The sequence below is a fragment of the Mus musculus genome, chromosome 1, assembly GCF_000001635.26.
Source record: "Mus musculus strain C57BL/6J chromosome 1, GRCm38.p6 C57BL/6J".
NCBI lineage: Eukaryota > Metazoa > Chordata > Mammalia > Rodentia > Muridae > Mus > Mus musculus.
In genome coordinates, this window is record NC_000067.6 from 8,591,840 (window position 1) to 8,608,000 (window position 16,161).

Genomic DNA, 16,161 nt, shown 5'->3' on the forward strand with positions numbered 1-16,161 from the left:
ACTTCTGTCTTAACAAGTATAATTGATTTAGTAGTAAAACTCATTGCTGTGCAGAGGTATTATGAAAATAAAATTATACAGTCATTTGGACTCACACAAAATTCTCTTAAGTGAAATTATGTGATAGAATTAATATAAACATCCACATAAGATAACTGCCTATTTTTAAAAGAAAATAACTAAATGAAACAAATGACCACTTTTAAAACAGGCCATAATGCAAATATCAGGAGAACTCTTAAAGCAGAAATTTTAGAGTCCAGTGAAGAATTAAGAAAATTAAGAAAAATTAATTACAAACAGGGTATACTTAAATAAACAGATTTATGAATGCAGTTATATATCTTGAGAAAATTGAAATGAATCATTGCAGTTTTACAAAATAGTGAAAAGACAAGAAAAGCAGTGTTCGGTATTATAAGAATATACAATTCCTCAAGAGAAAAACAAAATTAATATATTATATTACACTAAACAGTCATACTACATGAAGTTCAGTCCAAATAAAAACAGCAGTAAAAGGATGTATTCAACAGCCCAAGGTATAAAAACTAAATTAGAACAAATAATTACTTATAAAATTAAGGGTAAAATAAAGTAGATTATTAACACCTAATTTGTTGACTTTTCTTGGTCACATATAGAATTCACAAATGTAAAGTACAAGATCAAACAAATTAGCAAAGACACTATGCAACAAAGACAAAACAAGACATTTCATCAAAGTGGAAAGTTCTGTTGACAAATATAATCAAAAGATGTTCACATCATTAAAATGTGCATATTAGGAGACATGTCATTATATCCCCTGGAGTAAGACAGGGACAAAGCCAGGCTCTGGCAATGATGTCAAGAATTAGTGAACTCACTAACCTGTAGTAAGAACATGTGCACAATGATGCCTGAAAGACTCAAGAGCCTGTTACAAAACTCCCAGCCATTTTCCATAGAAATTGCTATCTATCAAATGTTCATGCCATTATTCATGCCATCCGTGTCATTTAACATTAAGTTAATCAGATAACCTAAGGTCTTAAAATTGTCATTATTTTAAAAAATGAATCAAACTACTTTGAGAGGGAAAAAGTGGGGTTTGCAGATGAATATTTGAAAATGAAGCTACTTTGATGTATCTCCAAGAAATTATACTAAGCAACATCTGATCCAATAAGGCTGCATGGTAAAAGAGTCCAATAACACAATAACATCCAAATGGTAAAATAGTAGAGATGAAGAACAGATTTGCAACTGTGGGGCTTAGAAACAGTAAAAGGAATAGGGCAAAGGGATGTAAGAATGTCATGAAAGACCACAGTGGGTCCATAAGAAGAGAGAGATGTTTAGGAATATTTGCAGACAAAACCTACCCATCCATAGAGTTAAAATACTCACACAAAATAATAATAGAATACCCATGTTATCAATGTCAATTTTCTAGGCATGAAATCAACAATATATTTTTACAAGCAATTATATTACAACAATGGCTAAAGGTACAACAAATTGCACATATCATTCCTTCAAACTGAATGTTATACCACAATTAATTCAAATCAGAAGCAATATGATCACAAAATAGCATTTTGTGGAGAAAATATCAGCACAGTAGATATAATAAAAATATCATTAGTTAAATTCAAAGCAACTAGACTTAATAATTTAAAAATTAGATTTGTTATTTTAGAAAAAAACAAAAAAGCATAGAAAAATTCAAACACATGCAACTAAGGAAAGACATTTTAGAAAACTAAGATTTACTGAAAGAAAAGAGAAATATACAGGTGCATGTGAATTGATAGTAACCTTGTTATTAACATGACTGTAATATAAATAAAATGTATTTGAAAGAAGGAAAACATACATAGAAGCTTTGCAAAAATAAACAAAAATTTACAAATCTGTGTCTAATAACTTAAATCAAATATATAGATTAAATTCAGAAAAGCTAAAAGAAATGCATTTATGTACATTAAAAAGAAGGACTCTAACTCAGCCACTCTATATTTTACAATCCATAGGGGGAAATCATCATTCATAATGCAAAGGATCAAAACTACTCATAAATGAATATGCTCAAGCCAAAACATGTAGAGTTGTGCATCAAAAGAATATTGCTTGTGCTTTTATAAAAATATGTGGGCCCGGGCAGTTTTGGTATATGCCTTTATTCCTAGCACTTGGGAGACAGAGGCAGGTAGATTTCTTTGAGTTCAAGGTCAGTCTGGTCTACAGAGAGCTCCAGAGAGAGAGTTACAGGACACATAGGGCTAAACAAAGAAACTCTGTCTAGGGGAAAACAAAACAACACTAATCAGCTACAACAAAACAAAAACCAAAAGCAGGTGGAAATTTTTTTCAAATTATGTATATTCTGAGAAAAACTCACTGTCAAAAAATATCACAAGATTAAAAATATCTAGCATGAAATCATGAAAGAAAGACAAATCAATCCAAAACAATACTTAAAATCTTTAAGTCCTTTGAAATTTTGCCATATATACCTTTCTAGTCCACAGTTCATAAATCTCATTTGGTAGATGAAAATACATGATTATCTATACAAACAAATTTTAAATACTGGCAAGGAAAAACTAGCTGAATTCTCATGAGGTCTACTAAAGTCAATTAAAGACACATGGCTAAAGGCAGACACTACAACCAGAGAAGGAAAGGCTTTCTCTAAAACTTTTGGTTATAAAGGGGTACTGGAGTTTAACAATGACAATATATCAGTTCCCCTGGGGTTCCTCTTACCCATCCTTTGGAGGGCGTAGAAGATGTCTCTCATACTGGAATGTCACAAACTACATAAATAACATCTCTGAGCTTAATGGCAGAAGGAGATATTAACCAAAAATAGACAAGAGCCTATGTGACCAAGTGAGTAGCTGTGATCTGTGTGTGTGTGTGAGCTGATCAGAGACTTCATTGGAAGCACACAGGAAGCTTCTTTTCAGAAAGGTTTCTCGGGCCCTGAGTCATCTACCTCAAAAAAACCATAAGACAAATTATCAAACCAAAGGACTCAAGAAACAAACTAAATAGATGGTAAAAACGGCATATAGCTTTTATTTTAAAATCTATGGAAAGAAGAAATCAACAAAGCCCCAAATCTGGTATCAAGAAAATTCATTCCACATCCTGAGCAATATTGAGTTTGATAAAAAGATAAAAAGTAAACTCATATACTTATTTCCAAAACTAATAATGTGGTAATGGTAGATGATAAGCTACAATTACAGATCTGAGGTTTTACTTGAGGCTCTGGGTTAGACTCAACACCACTCAGAAAGATAAATGTGTAGGCTATACAACTACTTTGATAATGAAACAACTTATTAACATTAACTCAAGAAAACTATGATGCTACATATAGTCTTACACACACCAGGTCCATTGCAATTGTTTATGACAGAATCAGGACTTCTAATGGCTTTGTTCCTCAAATTTATCCTTTTCTCCAGGTTCTGCAGTAGTAGTATATTCCTTTAAAAGCACTCTTTTATACTTTCAAAAGCATGCTATAATAAGAATGAAATGGCACCTTATGCTGAAACCACAAACAAACTCACCGACTCAGGTCAGTCCCGGGCACATACTGAGAGAAGCGGGCATGAAGTAGGGGAATGAGCCTGAGGTCACACCACCGCTTCTCCCACCTCAGGCCTGGAGATGTGGGCCACGAAGAGCAGGAAAGCGTGTCCTGTAAAAAGCAGTATGTTCAGAATGTTGGTGCATCCATGTGGTCTCAGACTTATTACTCAGGAATGTTGAATTTTTCTAAATGTTTTGAATACTTTTATAGGACTAAATAATCCCCATGCTTCAGCCCAGAATTCTACTTCAAAATGTTATTAATAGACATTTGTAAGAAAGCTAAGAAAGATTCACCAAGTAAACATGTGAAAATTATGGGTGGTGAAGAAAAAAATGCATGAAAGTGTGACAGAGTAGAATCTGTTCAGGAATGGAAGAAAATGGATGAGCAAACTTATGACCACAGTGAAGCAGCAAAAATGCACACAATAGTCTAATTGGCCAAGAGCTTTGAGTGCCTCCAAGTATCCAGAACCACCATATTTGCAAATACCTTTTCCAGCCACAGTGTAATGCAGGCTGAGCACATTCATTGTGAATCTTTTAAATATTTCTCCAGTTTTTGCTAGTACTGATGCAAGCGAATCGCTAACATCCTGTCCTAGGAAGTCTTAATCACTGTTTTTATTTTAGTTTCAGAAATTTAGGTCCTTTTATATTTCATTTATGTCATATCCAGGCCATGACTGCTGCTTTAATATTACATGAGCTTCTAATTTTATGATGGTTTTCTAAAATCCTTTCTGTCATTTAGGAGATTCTTATATAATTTGCCTCTTCCCTTTCTCCCCTTCAAACTCTCCTGTGTACCCTCCATCCTTCTCTCACTCAAATTCATATCCTTTCTCTTAGTTGGTGAGTTTGTATATATATATATATATATATATATATATATATATACACATATATATTTGTGTGTGTGTGTTTATGTGCATATGGGTGTATGCTTATCTGTTTCTAAATACACAAATACAACTTGCTTAGTTAATATAATCTTATTAGAATGTATATGTTCTTAAGGCTGACCTTTTGGTAATGGATAACAAATTGATGTGATCTTCCCCAGGAAGAGTATTTCTCCTGCTCTCAACATTCCTTAGTTACTTGAAATTCTATTTCTAGGGTAGAAGCACCATCAGTATGTCAAGTGGTATTTTGCCTCACATATTGAAGAAAACTGTATTTTTTTTCCATTTGATAGTTTGTCTCAAATGCACTGGAAACTTTGTTGGCTCTCAACATCAGTAGCCAATACTAGTTATGTGTTATTCAGTTTGGCTAGAGAACTGTTGATTTTGTTTCCTGTCTATCGAATTAGTCATATAATACAGAAATTTTTATTTTACTGTTTCTTGAAACTAATATTGTCTTAATAGTATGTGATGGTTTGTATACTCTTGGACCAGGGAGTGGCACCATCTGGAGGTGTGGCCTTGTTGGAATAGGTGTGTCACTGTGGTGTGGGCATAAGATCCTCACCCTAGTATCCTGGAAGTCAGTCTTCCACTAGCAGCCTTTGGATGAAGACATAGAACTCTCAGCCCTGCCTGTGCCATGACAGCCTGGATGCTGCCATGCTCCAACCTTGATGATAATGGACTGAACCTCTGAACCTGTAAGCTAGCCCCAATTAAATGTTGTGTTTTATAAGACTTGTCTTGGTCATGGTGTCTGTTCACAGCAGTAAAACCCTAACTAAGACATAGTACTAAGGATTACCTTCCATTATTAACTTATTTGTTTGATTAAGGCGAAACCAGAATAGTTAGAAGATACTAAGATCATGGAGCTGTTTAAAATACCAGAGAAGTTAGAGTGGCAAGTCACACAGAGTTGTCCATGTTGGGGACTTATGTGGCCTTCACATCTAGAATACCCATTCTCTTATGAGAATCTATTTATTGGTTGTTAACCATCAGGTAACAATAGCGAATAGTATATCATGGGTAAACAACACATGACATGGGGACAGTTCTTCTTTATTTCATTGCTATAGAAAACAGTTTTTGATAGTATGCTGTAACCACTTATTTTTAACACATAACAGAGGATCAGATTGGAAAAATGCAGCACAGGTTTGAGGGATCACATTCAAAAACAGTATTGGACGCCTCCTTATAGGAATCCAAAATTTACTTAATAGCTACTCCATTTCCATATGGTCAAGTCATTCAAAATGTCTCACTGGTCTTGTTTATAATGTGACAGCAAGAATATTAACTACACATAAGATTCTAGTCAGGCATAATTAGGGAGATTTTTAAAATATAATTCATCAACAAGCTTTGTGCTACTTCTACTATATCCAAAAACCTAATTGAAATTATAAATTTGCTCAAAACAACCACAGATCAGAGTGCAATATATTCTGAAAAATAATGTACATATGCACACACACACACACACACACACACATGGAGAGAGGGGAGAGGGAGAGGGGAGAGGGAGAGGGGAGAAGGGAAGGGGGAGGGAGAGGGAGAGGGGGAGGGGGAGGGAGAGGGAGAGGGAGAGGGAGAGGGAGAGGGAGAGGGAGAGGGAGAGGGAGAGGGAGAGGGAGAGGGAGAGGGAGAGGGAGAGGGAGAGGGAGAGGGAGAGGGAGAGGGAGAGGGAGAGGGAGAGGGAGAGAGACTACATCACCAGGAGTGACAATGCAACCCAGGCTACATGCTTCTCAGAGTAGTCATAGTTCATCTCACAAGAATTCCAACAGTAGCTGGGCAGTGGAGGTGCACATCTTTAATCCCAGCACTTGGGAGGCAAAGGCAGGTGGATTTCTGAGTCTGAGGCAAGCCTTGTCTACAGTGTGAGATCCAGGACAGTCTGTGCTACACAGAGAAACCCTGTCTCAAACAAAACAAAACCAAACCAAGAAAACAAACAAAAAACCCCAAATAAACAAAGAATTCCAACACTAGCCATGAGAATCTCAATTTGAATAATTGATCTGTGAAGCTCAAGAGACTCCTCAAATAATAGAGACTGCTGTTGCTTCCCTCAGTTGCCTCCCAGTGGTTGAAAGTAAGTGCTTCTTACTGACACAGAAGTCAAGGGCATGATCTGAATCCAACCTGAAAACCTACGCTCTGAGTCCTAGATATCATGGTACCAAAGGGTCCTATGCAGATTTCCAAAGGAGGAAAGCAAACAGTAGTCCTATTCAGATGTGACACCTATTAACCACAACAATGAGCACCACAGCAAGCTGTCTTTAAGGGTACAATAGTGTTACTTATAACTTTTGCTGTAACCAAAAGCTGTCTAATAGTAATTAAGATCCACTCAACAAGAAGGAAATCATCTCTAATATTCTCTCTCTCTCTCTCTCTCTCTCTCTCTCTCTCTCTCTCTCTCTCTCTCTCTCTCCCTCCCTCTCTCTCTGACAAAAAAAGTTAAGAATTTGAGACTGCCTTGTCTAGTCCCTGATTTTAGTGGGATTGCTTCCAGCTTCTCTCCATTTACTTTGATGTTGGCTACTGGTTTGCTGTAGATTGCTTTTATCATGTTTAGGTATGGGCCTTGAATTCCTGATCTTTCCAAAACTTTTATCATGAATGGGTGTTGGATCTTGTCAAATGCTTTTTCTGCATCTAACGAGATGATCATGTGGTTTTTGTCTTTGAGTTTGTTTATATAATGGATTACATTGATGGATTTTCGTATATTAAACCATCCCTGCATCCCTGGAATAAAACCTACTTGGTCAGGATGGATGATTGCTTTAATGTGTTCTTGGATTCGGTTAGCGAGAATTTTATTGAGGATTTTTGCATCGATATTCATAAGAGAAATTGGTCTGAAGTTCTCTATCTTTGTTGGATCTTTCTGTGGTTTAGGTATCAGAGTAATAGTGGCTTCATAAAATGAGTTGGGTAGAGTACCTTCTACTTCTATTTTGTGAAATAGTTTGTGCAGAATTGGAATTAGATCTTCTTTGAAGGTCTGATAGAACTCTGCACTAAACCCATCTGGTCCTGGGCTTTTTTTGGTTGGGAGACTATTAATAACTGCTTCTATTTCTTTAGGTGATATGGGACTGTTTAGATGGTCAACTTGATCCTGATTCAACTTTGGTACCTGGTATCTGTCCAGAAATTTGTCCATTTCGTCCAGGTTTTCCAGTTTTGTTGAGTATAGCCTTTTGTAGAAGGATCTGATGGTGTTTTGGATTTCTTCAGGATCTGTTGTTATGTCTCCCTTTTCAGTTCTGATTTTGTTAATTAGGATTTTGTCTCTGTGCCCTCTAGTGAGTCTAGCTAAGGGTTTATCTATCTTGTTGATTTTCTCAAAGAACCAACTCCTCATTTGGTTAATTCTTTGAATAGTTCTTCTTGTTTCCACTTGGTTGATTTCACCCCTGAGTTTGATTATTTCCTGCCGTCTACTCCTCTTGGGTGAATTTGCTTCCTTTTTTTCTAGGGCTTTTAGATGTGTTGTCAAGCTGCTAGTATGTGCTCTCTCCCGTTTCTTCTTGGAGGCACTCAGAGCTATGAGTTTCCCTCTTAGAAATGCTTTCATTGTGTCTCATAGGTTTGGGTACTTTGTGGCTTCATTTTCATTAAACTCTAAAAAGTCTTTAATTTCTTTCTTTATTCCTTCCTTGACCAAGGTATCATTGAGAAGAGTGTTATTCAGTTTCCACGTGAATGTTGGCTTTCCATTATTTATGTTGTTATTGAAGATCAGTCTTAGGCCATGGTGGTCTAACCCCATTAAAAAATGGGGCTCAGAACTGAACAAAGAATTCTCACCTGAGGAATACCGAATGGCAGAGAAGCACTTGAAAAAATGTTCAACATCCTTAATCATCAGGGAAATGCAAATCAAAACAACCCTGAGATTCCACCTCACACCAGTCAGAATGGCTAAGATCAAAAATTCAGGTGACAGCAGATGCTGGCGTGGATGTGGAGAAAGAGGAACACTCCTCCATTGTTGGTGGGAGTGCAGGCTTGTACAACCACTCTGGAAATCAGTCTGGCGGTTCCTCAGAAAACTGGACATAGTACTACCGGAGGATCCAGCAATACCTCTCCTGGGCATATATCCAGAAGATGCCCCAACTGGTAAGAAGGACACATGCTCCACTATGTTCATAGCAGCCTTATTTATAATAGCCAGAAGCTGGAAAGAACCTAGATGCCCCTCAACAGAGGAATGGATACAGAAAATGTGGTACATCTACACAATGGAGTACTACTCAGCTATTAAAAAGAATGAATTTATGAAGTTCCTAGCCAAATGGATGGACCTGGAGGGCATCATCCTGAGTGAGGTAACACATTCAAAAAGAAACTCACACAATATGTATTCACTGATAAGTGGATATTAGCCCCAAACCTAGGATACCCAAGATATAAGATATAATTTGTTAAACACATGAAACTCAAGAAGAATGAAGACTGAAGTGTGGACACTATGCCCCTCCTTAGATTTGGGAACAAAACACCCATGGAAGGAGTTACAGAGCCAAAGTTTGGAGCTGAGATGAAAGGATGGACCATGTAGAGACTGCCATATCCAGGGATCCACCCCATAATCAGCATCCAAACGCTGACACCATTGCATACACTAGCAAGATTTTATTGAAAGGACCCAGATGTAGCTGTCTCTTGTGAGACTATGCCGGGGCCTAGCAAACACAGAAGTGGATGCTCACAGTCAACTAATGGATGGATCATAGGGCTCCCAATGGAGGAGCTAGAGAAAGTAGCCAAGGAGCTAAAGGGATCTGCAACCCTATAGGTGGAACAACATTATGAACTAACCAGTACCCCGGAGCTCTTGACTCTAGCTGCATATGTATCAAAAGATGGCCTAGTCGGCCATCACTGGAAAGAGAGGCCCATTGGACTTGCAAACTTTATATGCCCCAGTACAGGGGAACACCAGGGCCAAAAAGGGGGAGTGGGTGGGCAGGGGAGTGGGGGTGGGTGGATATGGGGGACGTTTGGTATAGCATTGGAAATGTAAATGAGTTAAATACCTAATAAAAAATGGAAAAAAAAAAAAAAAAGAATTTGAGACTGAGTAAGTGTCAACATGATAGGGGTTGGAGTGCTTAAAGGAAGAGGAAAATCTATGTAATTACATTTTACCTAAACAGTAATAAACTTTAGTATTTGACAAAGTTATTTCTAAACATGAGACTTGCAAGAAAAAAATGTTTACAGCATCACAATAGTGTTGCTATTGTTGTTTCTAATTACCATCTGTATTATTCTCTATGAATTACTTAAGTACTTTGTAACATTATTTTTCAAGATAAAGGTATGTTCATCTTACTGAGCGAATACCAAAGACTGTTCAGCAACAGCAATGAGTCATTTCATAGAAAGTTGGAATATGGGGAACAGCCATATTTTGTGCCATAGTCTGGTCAAATACACAAAGTTTCCCAATTGATCACGGTAGTATATCTACTGTCCTACTGTCAAATGTCATGGGAAAACTGCCAAAGGAGAGATATGATATTTTATGTTCTATGCCTGGAGTAGGCAAGCCCACATCAGGGCAAGATTCTGTGTACATGTATATCCCTTAGAAGGTCATTTGCCAAGTAACTCATTCTATGACAGCCAGGGATCATTGATTCATTCAAACTAATACTTCTTTGATTCTACAGTCAACACATCTATCACAGCACATTATATGTTCTAAGCAGACATGGAACAGTGAAAATAATAACTCAGATATTTTTGTTGGTTATTTCATATTTTGGTCACATATTTTTGTAGATTATTTAGCAATATTTTCTCATATTCTATAAATAGTAATTACTTCCTTTGATTATCATTTTCTATCCATAAACAAGATGAAAAATAAGAAAAAGTATTAAATGGTTGAAGTGATGTGATATTGAGAATGATGATAGCTAGTAAGTGGGCATAATATTTACATGACATTATTAAAAGATCTGAAACTGTTATCATTGCAACTTGATAATTTATTAAATAATGTAAAACTTAATTTTCTAATGTTATATATCTTTGTCAAAAGTATGAAACACATTCAACTTCAACTTTTAAAATGTACTAGCCTAATATTTATAGTTGAATATTTAATACTATTTTAAAATAATTCTTCCTTATTTTATTCAAGTCTTCTTTTGCTATTGATTATCAGTTTTTATGGTTTTATATACATATATATATATGCCTTGAAAATAATAATTATATTGCTTTGAGAAGCATATTTCTCAGAAACTTGCTCTCAATTTGAAGAATATTGTTTGCTAAAATATTGAGGTACATGTAACAAGTAGCATTTATATACTCCATACTTTGCAACAGAATTTTCTCAAATATTTAATACATGTCACATGATGGCTTTGGAAACAATTAAATTGTCAGTATATACGAAGCAAAATATCAGTCCAGATGCTTTTTTTTTTTTTTTTTACAAAGTTGGCAGAGAAAGCTGACTCTGATGTATAAGGTCAAGGAAATGTTCTCAAAGTTGTGTTATCTGACTATGTGAGTAAGCATCTTACATTGAACAGAGAAGACATTTCTTTACTTCACCTCTAGAGAAAGAAATTCAGCAGCAGAGTTTGGCTCAGGAGACTAACTCTCAGAAAAACAAGGGATACTTGTGCCATTAAAATCAATGACATTTTGTTCTTCAAGGAGTAGACATTAAAGAGTAACAGCCTTATTTTATACATAAAGCTTAAGTTCTCTGGGTGTTTTAAATGCTTTCATAAAATGTAAAAGGTCTTTTCAACAAAACAACATCTAGTTACTCAAATTTTGTTTTAAAAATAATACATAGATGTTTAAAATGTAATTCTGCACGATCTCTCTGTTTTTAAACACTAATGTGTGACTAGAGTTCATAGTATCCCTTTGTATGTTCCAACCACTGGACAGAAGTAGCTGACCCCTGTTGTAGAATTAGGAAAGGGTGACAGAACCTGAGGAGAAGGGCAATCCTGTAGGCCAATTAATTAATCTCAATTAATCTGGACCCTCGAGATCTCTCAAACAATAGACTACCAAACAGACAGCATATACCAGCTGATATGAGGCCCCCAACACACATACAGTAGAGGACTGCTGGGTCAGGGACTGGAGACCCCAGGGAGTTTAGAGGTCAGGTGGAGTAGGGGGTGGGGCCATCCATGTGATGACAGGTAGGCAGGGAAGAGGAATGGGGTGTGGTAGATCAGGGGGAAGGTGGATCAGGGGAAATAAAATACAGTGTATACAAATAATTAATAAAATATTTAAAAATAATACATAGATATTTAAAATGCTATTCTGCACAATCTCTCTGTTTTTAAACACTAGTTAAATCTGTGAATATATATAGATAGTTAATACTATCCCTTCCTATGTTGAGGCAATGACTCCTTCCCTTAAACCTTTCATTCTGACCTCACTACTTGCCATTACTCAAGATAATGTCAAGGAGTTTAGACAAAATCTAGATTAAGAACATGACTAGATAAGTTTGTCCAGCTCCAAAATAGATAAAGTACTTTTTCTGTCTTAAGAACATAACTAATAAATAAACCCTTATATAATGATAAGTAGTAGGGAGATTATCAGAGGAAACCTGAAAGACTGCAGAATGTATAAGATGATGAAGCCAACTCTTTAGCAAAGATTTATTCTACTTCCTCTATTGGTCATCCAGAGGAGGTCTATCTTGGTCTTTCCCCTACTAAATCACACAACATACTTTAACTGAAGGTCAGGGGCTTGTGAATCTCAGACAAACACTTGAAGGAAGCTGTCTTCTATAAAAGGACACAGCTGGTTAAATCATCAGCATAGTACATGAGGATAATGAGCACCAAAGAAAAATGAAGAGCAAACATTTATAAAAGGGGGCTGGGGGTTGGGGTGGGATTAAACAAATGGGTCCAGAAACACACACAGTTGGTTGGGCAATGAAAGTCATTTGTATAATATAAGGAGTTGATTAGATTACCACTTCTCCATGTGCATTTTTTTCTCTCTTGAAAACCAGTTTTAAATGTCCCAGAATTTGGAGAGATCAGTGTTTTGATTTTTAACTATTATTAAAATATTTCTGTTGTAAATAAAAGTAAAACAAAGATTTAATGAACTATATCTAGATATAGTTAGCTTCATGAGAGTCTTATATTTCCAGCAATAATCATTGCTCTTAAAACTGTTCCTCATGGAAAAATAAACATGATGTCATGTGAATGCAAACTTGTACAATCTCTTGAGAAATCAATTTAACAGTTTCTCAGATAACTGAGAATAGTTTTACCTCAAGACTCAGCTATACCATTCCTGGGCATTTACCCAAATGACGTTCCACCATCCTAGAAAAACACTTGCTCAGTTATGTTCATAAATGCTCTAGCCAGAAAATGGAAATAACCTAGATGTTTCTCCACTGAAGAATGGATACATAAAATGTGGTATGTCTACACAATGGAATACTAGCCAACCATTTAAAAGAAGGACATCATGAATCTTGTGGACAAATGGATGGAACTAGAAAATATCATCCATAGTGAGGTAACCTAGACCCGAAAGGACATGTATGGTATGTACTTACTTACAAGTGTATATTAGCCATAAAGTATAAGATAATAATGTTATAATCAACAGACCCAAAGAAACTAAATAATTAGACTCCAAGGGAGTGTGGTTGAATTTTTCTAAGAAGGAGAAATGAACAAACAGATATCAGAGGTCAATGGAAGGAGAGAACTGGGTGGAAGAGAGGATAGGAAGGGGAGCAGAGTGGGCAGGGGTTAGATCATAGGTAGGGAGAACAAGAGAGAGAGGATGGAGATGGGGGTCAATCCCTAAGACATGCCAGAGACCTGAGATAGGGAAAGGCTCTAGAGGATCTATGGGGGCAACTCTCACTGAGATTCCTAGCAGTGGGATATATGGATCCTGAATTGGTCACTTCCTATAGTCAGGTAGGACTCCCAGTGGAAGGATAGGACAGTAACCCACCCACAAAGCTTTCAACCCAAGATGTGTCCTGTTTACAAGACGTGCAGGGACAAAGATAGAGCAGAGCCTGAGGAATGGCCAACCAATGACTGGCCCAAATTAAGACCCATCCCATGGCAAGAACTAAATCCCTGACACTATTAATAATACTTTGTTATGCTTACAGACAGGAACCTAGCATAACTGTTCTCCCAGAGGCTCCACCCTGTAGCCAATGGAAAAAAGATGCAGAGACTCACACCCAAGCATTACATGGAAATCGGGGGTCTCACGAAAGTGTTGGGAAAGATTGAGGGACCCAAAGAGCACAGGGACTCCACAGGAAGATCAAGAGGTCCTCCACAGGAGGACCCTTGGGGGTTTGCAGAAATTTAATTACCAACCAAAGAGAAAGCACAGGCTGGATGTAGGCCCCCTGTATATATGTAGCAGATAAGCAGCTTGCCTTCAATTGGAGCAGCTGCCCCTCAGCTTGTTGCCTTCCTGCCTGTAAATTCCAGGCCCCAAAATATACCATTTTGTCTGGTCTTAGTGGAAGAGGATGTTCCTAGTTCCAGAGCAACTAGAGGGGGTACTGGGAGCAGAAGAAGGATGGATATTGGGCTGTAAGTGAATAAATAAGTATAATAAAAAAGTTCCTCAAGATGATATGTGATAGATAGATAGATAGATAGATAGATAGATAGATAGATAGATAGATAGATAGATAGATAGATAGATAGATTAGACAGACAGATAGATATGGTAGTCAACTTAAGAATCTATGTCACCCAGCTATAAAATAATCTCTATGGAATTAGGAACAAAATAGTTTGAACTTGCAAATGTTCAAAGGCAGATTTTTTGAAAAGAACTCTAAAATTAGGTCAATAATTTCTAATATAAAAATGAGTTTGTCTCTATTGGAGACAAGAAAATCAATTTGTGCTGCAGGTCAGCCATGCTAATTCATACTTAAATCTACATGTAATCAGAGATATATTTTGTAATACATATTTTAAATACTAAACATGAAATTTCAAAAAATATTTAATAGGTCTGGAGAGATGACTCATCCATTAAAGGCTAGGATCACAACCAAAAATATTTAATAAAGATAACAAATTTTGTCAAAAAGAATGTACTAAACAAACACTAAAATTCAATTAAATTAATGAAAACTGATGTGCTAAATAAAAGTATGCTTTATCGAGTATATAATTTAACATTCTTTGTTCTATATCACAATGTATATACTAAATTTGTTCCTCTTTCAATTGTTCCATAATATACATAAAGATCACACACAAAAAAAAAACAACAATGGTGGTTATACTTACTTAACTGATATAAAAATAAAAGTGATAAAAATCATGTCAAATCATGTAATTCATGAAATTCTACATGGCATGAAATGCTCTGAAAAGAGGTATGATACTATGACTCTGAGTAATCTCTCTGATTCTGAACTCTTCAACACTTACAGATGATTTAATAATTCATGCCTAAAAGAAAGGATGTCACATAAAGTGACTGCTTGATTTTTCCTTCTGGCTTGTCTTATTACTTAAATGATGATGAAGTCACTAAGGAGTCATGGATCACCAGATAAATCAAACCCAAAAGCAGTGTTTTCAAATCACAAATACATATATATTCTGCTCTTGAGCCATCCTTATTAGTGTCAAATGCGTTCAGCTGCCTTACTGTGTTATTTGGATGGTAGTTGAGGTGTAAGCCACTGTCACAAAGAGGAGAGGAGGTACCACTGCTTTGGTCACTTGGAGCACCTGCAGAAGACAAAAGCATAACACCATAAAGGTTACAATGGCATGCTGTTGTAGAATGACTCTGTCCAATTATTTTCAATAATAATATAAAAAATGTAAGTTAAAATACAAAGAAATTTTACTTATACTAAAGCCAGAGCTTTGCAAGTGATAGATATAGTAATATATAGATATCTTTACTAGTATCTATTGATAGATATATAAATAAGATACAGATTAGATGATATAGATAGATTAGGTTAGGTAGAGATAAATAGATAGATAGATAGATAGATAGATAGATAGATAGATAGATAGATAGATAGATAGACAGATAGATGATAAATAGATAGTTAGCAAAATAGATAGATAGATGGTAATATTGTACATGTTGGTACCCTAAAAGAGAATATTTTCAATTTTAGAAACATTATACTTTCGATTGGGTTGTTTGGTTTTTGGGTGATTAAATTCTTGAGTTCTTTATATATTTTGGACATTCGCCTTCTATCAGATGTGGGATTATTGAAATATTTTCCCAATCTGTAAGTTGCATATTTGTATTATTGATTATGTCTTTTGCCTTACAGAAGCTTTCATGAGGTCCCATTTATCAATTCTTGATCTTAGAGCATGAGTCATTGGACTTCTGTTTAAGAAATTTCACCCTGTGCCAATGAGTTCAAGTGTCTTTCCCACTTTTTCTTCTATTAGATTCAGTGAATCTAGTTTTATGTTGAGTTCTTGGATCCACTTCACCTTGAGCTTTGTACAAGGTGACAAATATGGGTCTGTTTTCATTCTTATTTATACATACATACATATATATATATATACATACATACATACATACATACATACATACATAC

The 16,161-nt window shown here is 36.0% G+C and overlaps 1 protein-coding gene across 12 annotated transcripts in view; it reads right to left on the reverse strand.

The window, feature by feature from the left end:
* The window catches only part of Sntg1 (syntrophin, gamma 1), a 941,919-nt gene that overhangs the window by 232,101 nt on the left and 693,657 nt on the right, over positions 1-16,161 (reverse strand). For 11 of the 12 annotated variants that reach the window (XR_001778003.2, XM_006495573.4, XM_017312321.2 and 8 more), the window contains 2 exons: positions 15,231-15,313; positions 3,573-3,703 (listed from right to left, as the gene is read on the reverse strand). The exons of the other annotated variant lie outside the window; for it this stretch is intronic. Coding sequence is in view for 9 of the 11 variants with exons in the window: in XM_006495573.4 (XP_006495636.1) it covers positions 3,573-3,703; positions 15,231-15,313 (214 nt within the window). In the remaining 2 variants the exon portion in view is untranslated. The remainder of the gene's footprint in view (positions 1-3,572; positions 3,704-15,230; positions 15,314-16,161) is intronic. 12 annotated transcript variants of the gene reach the window in all.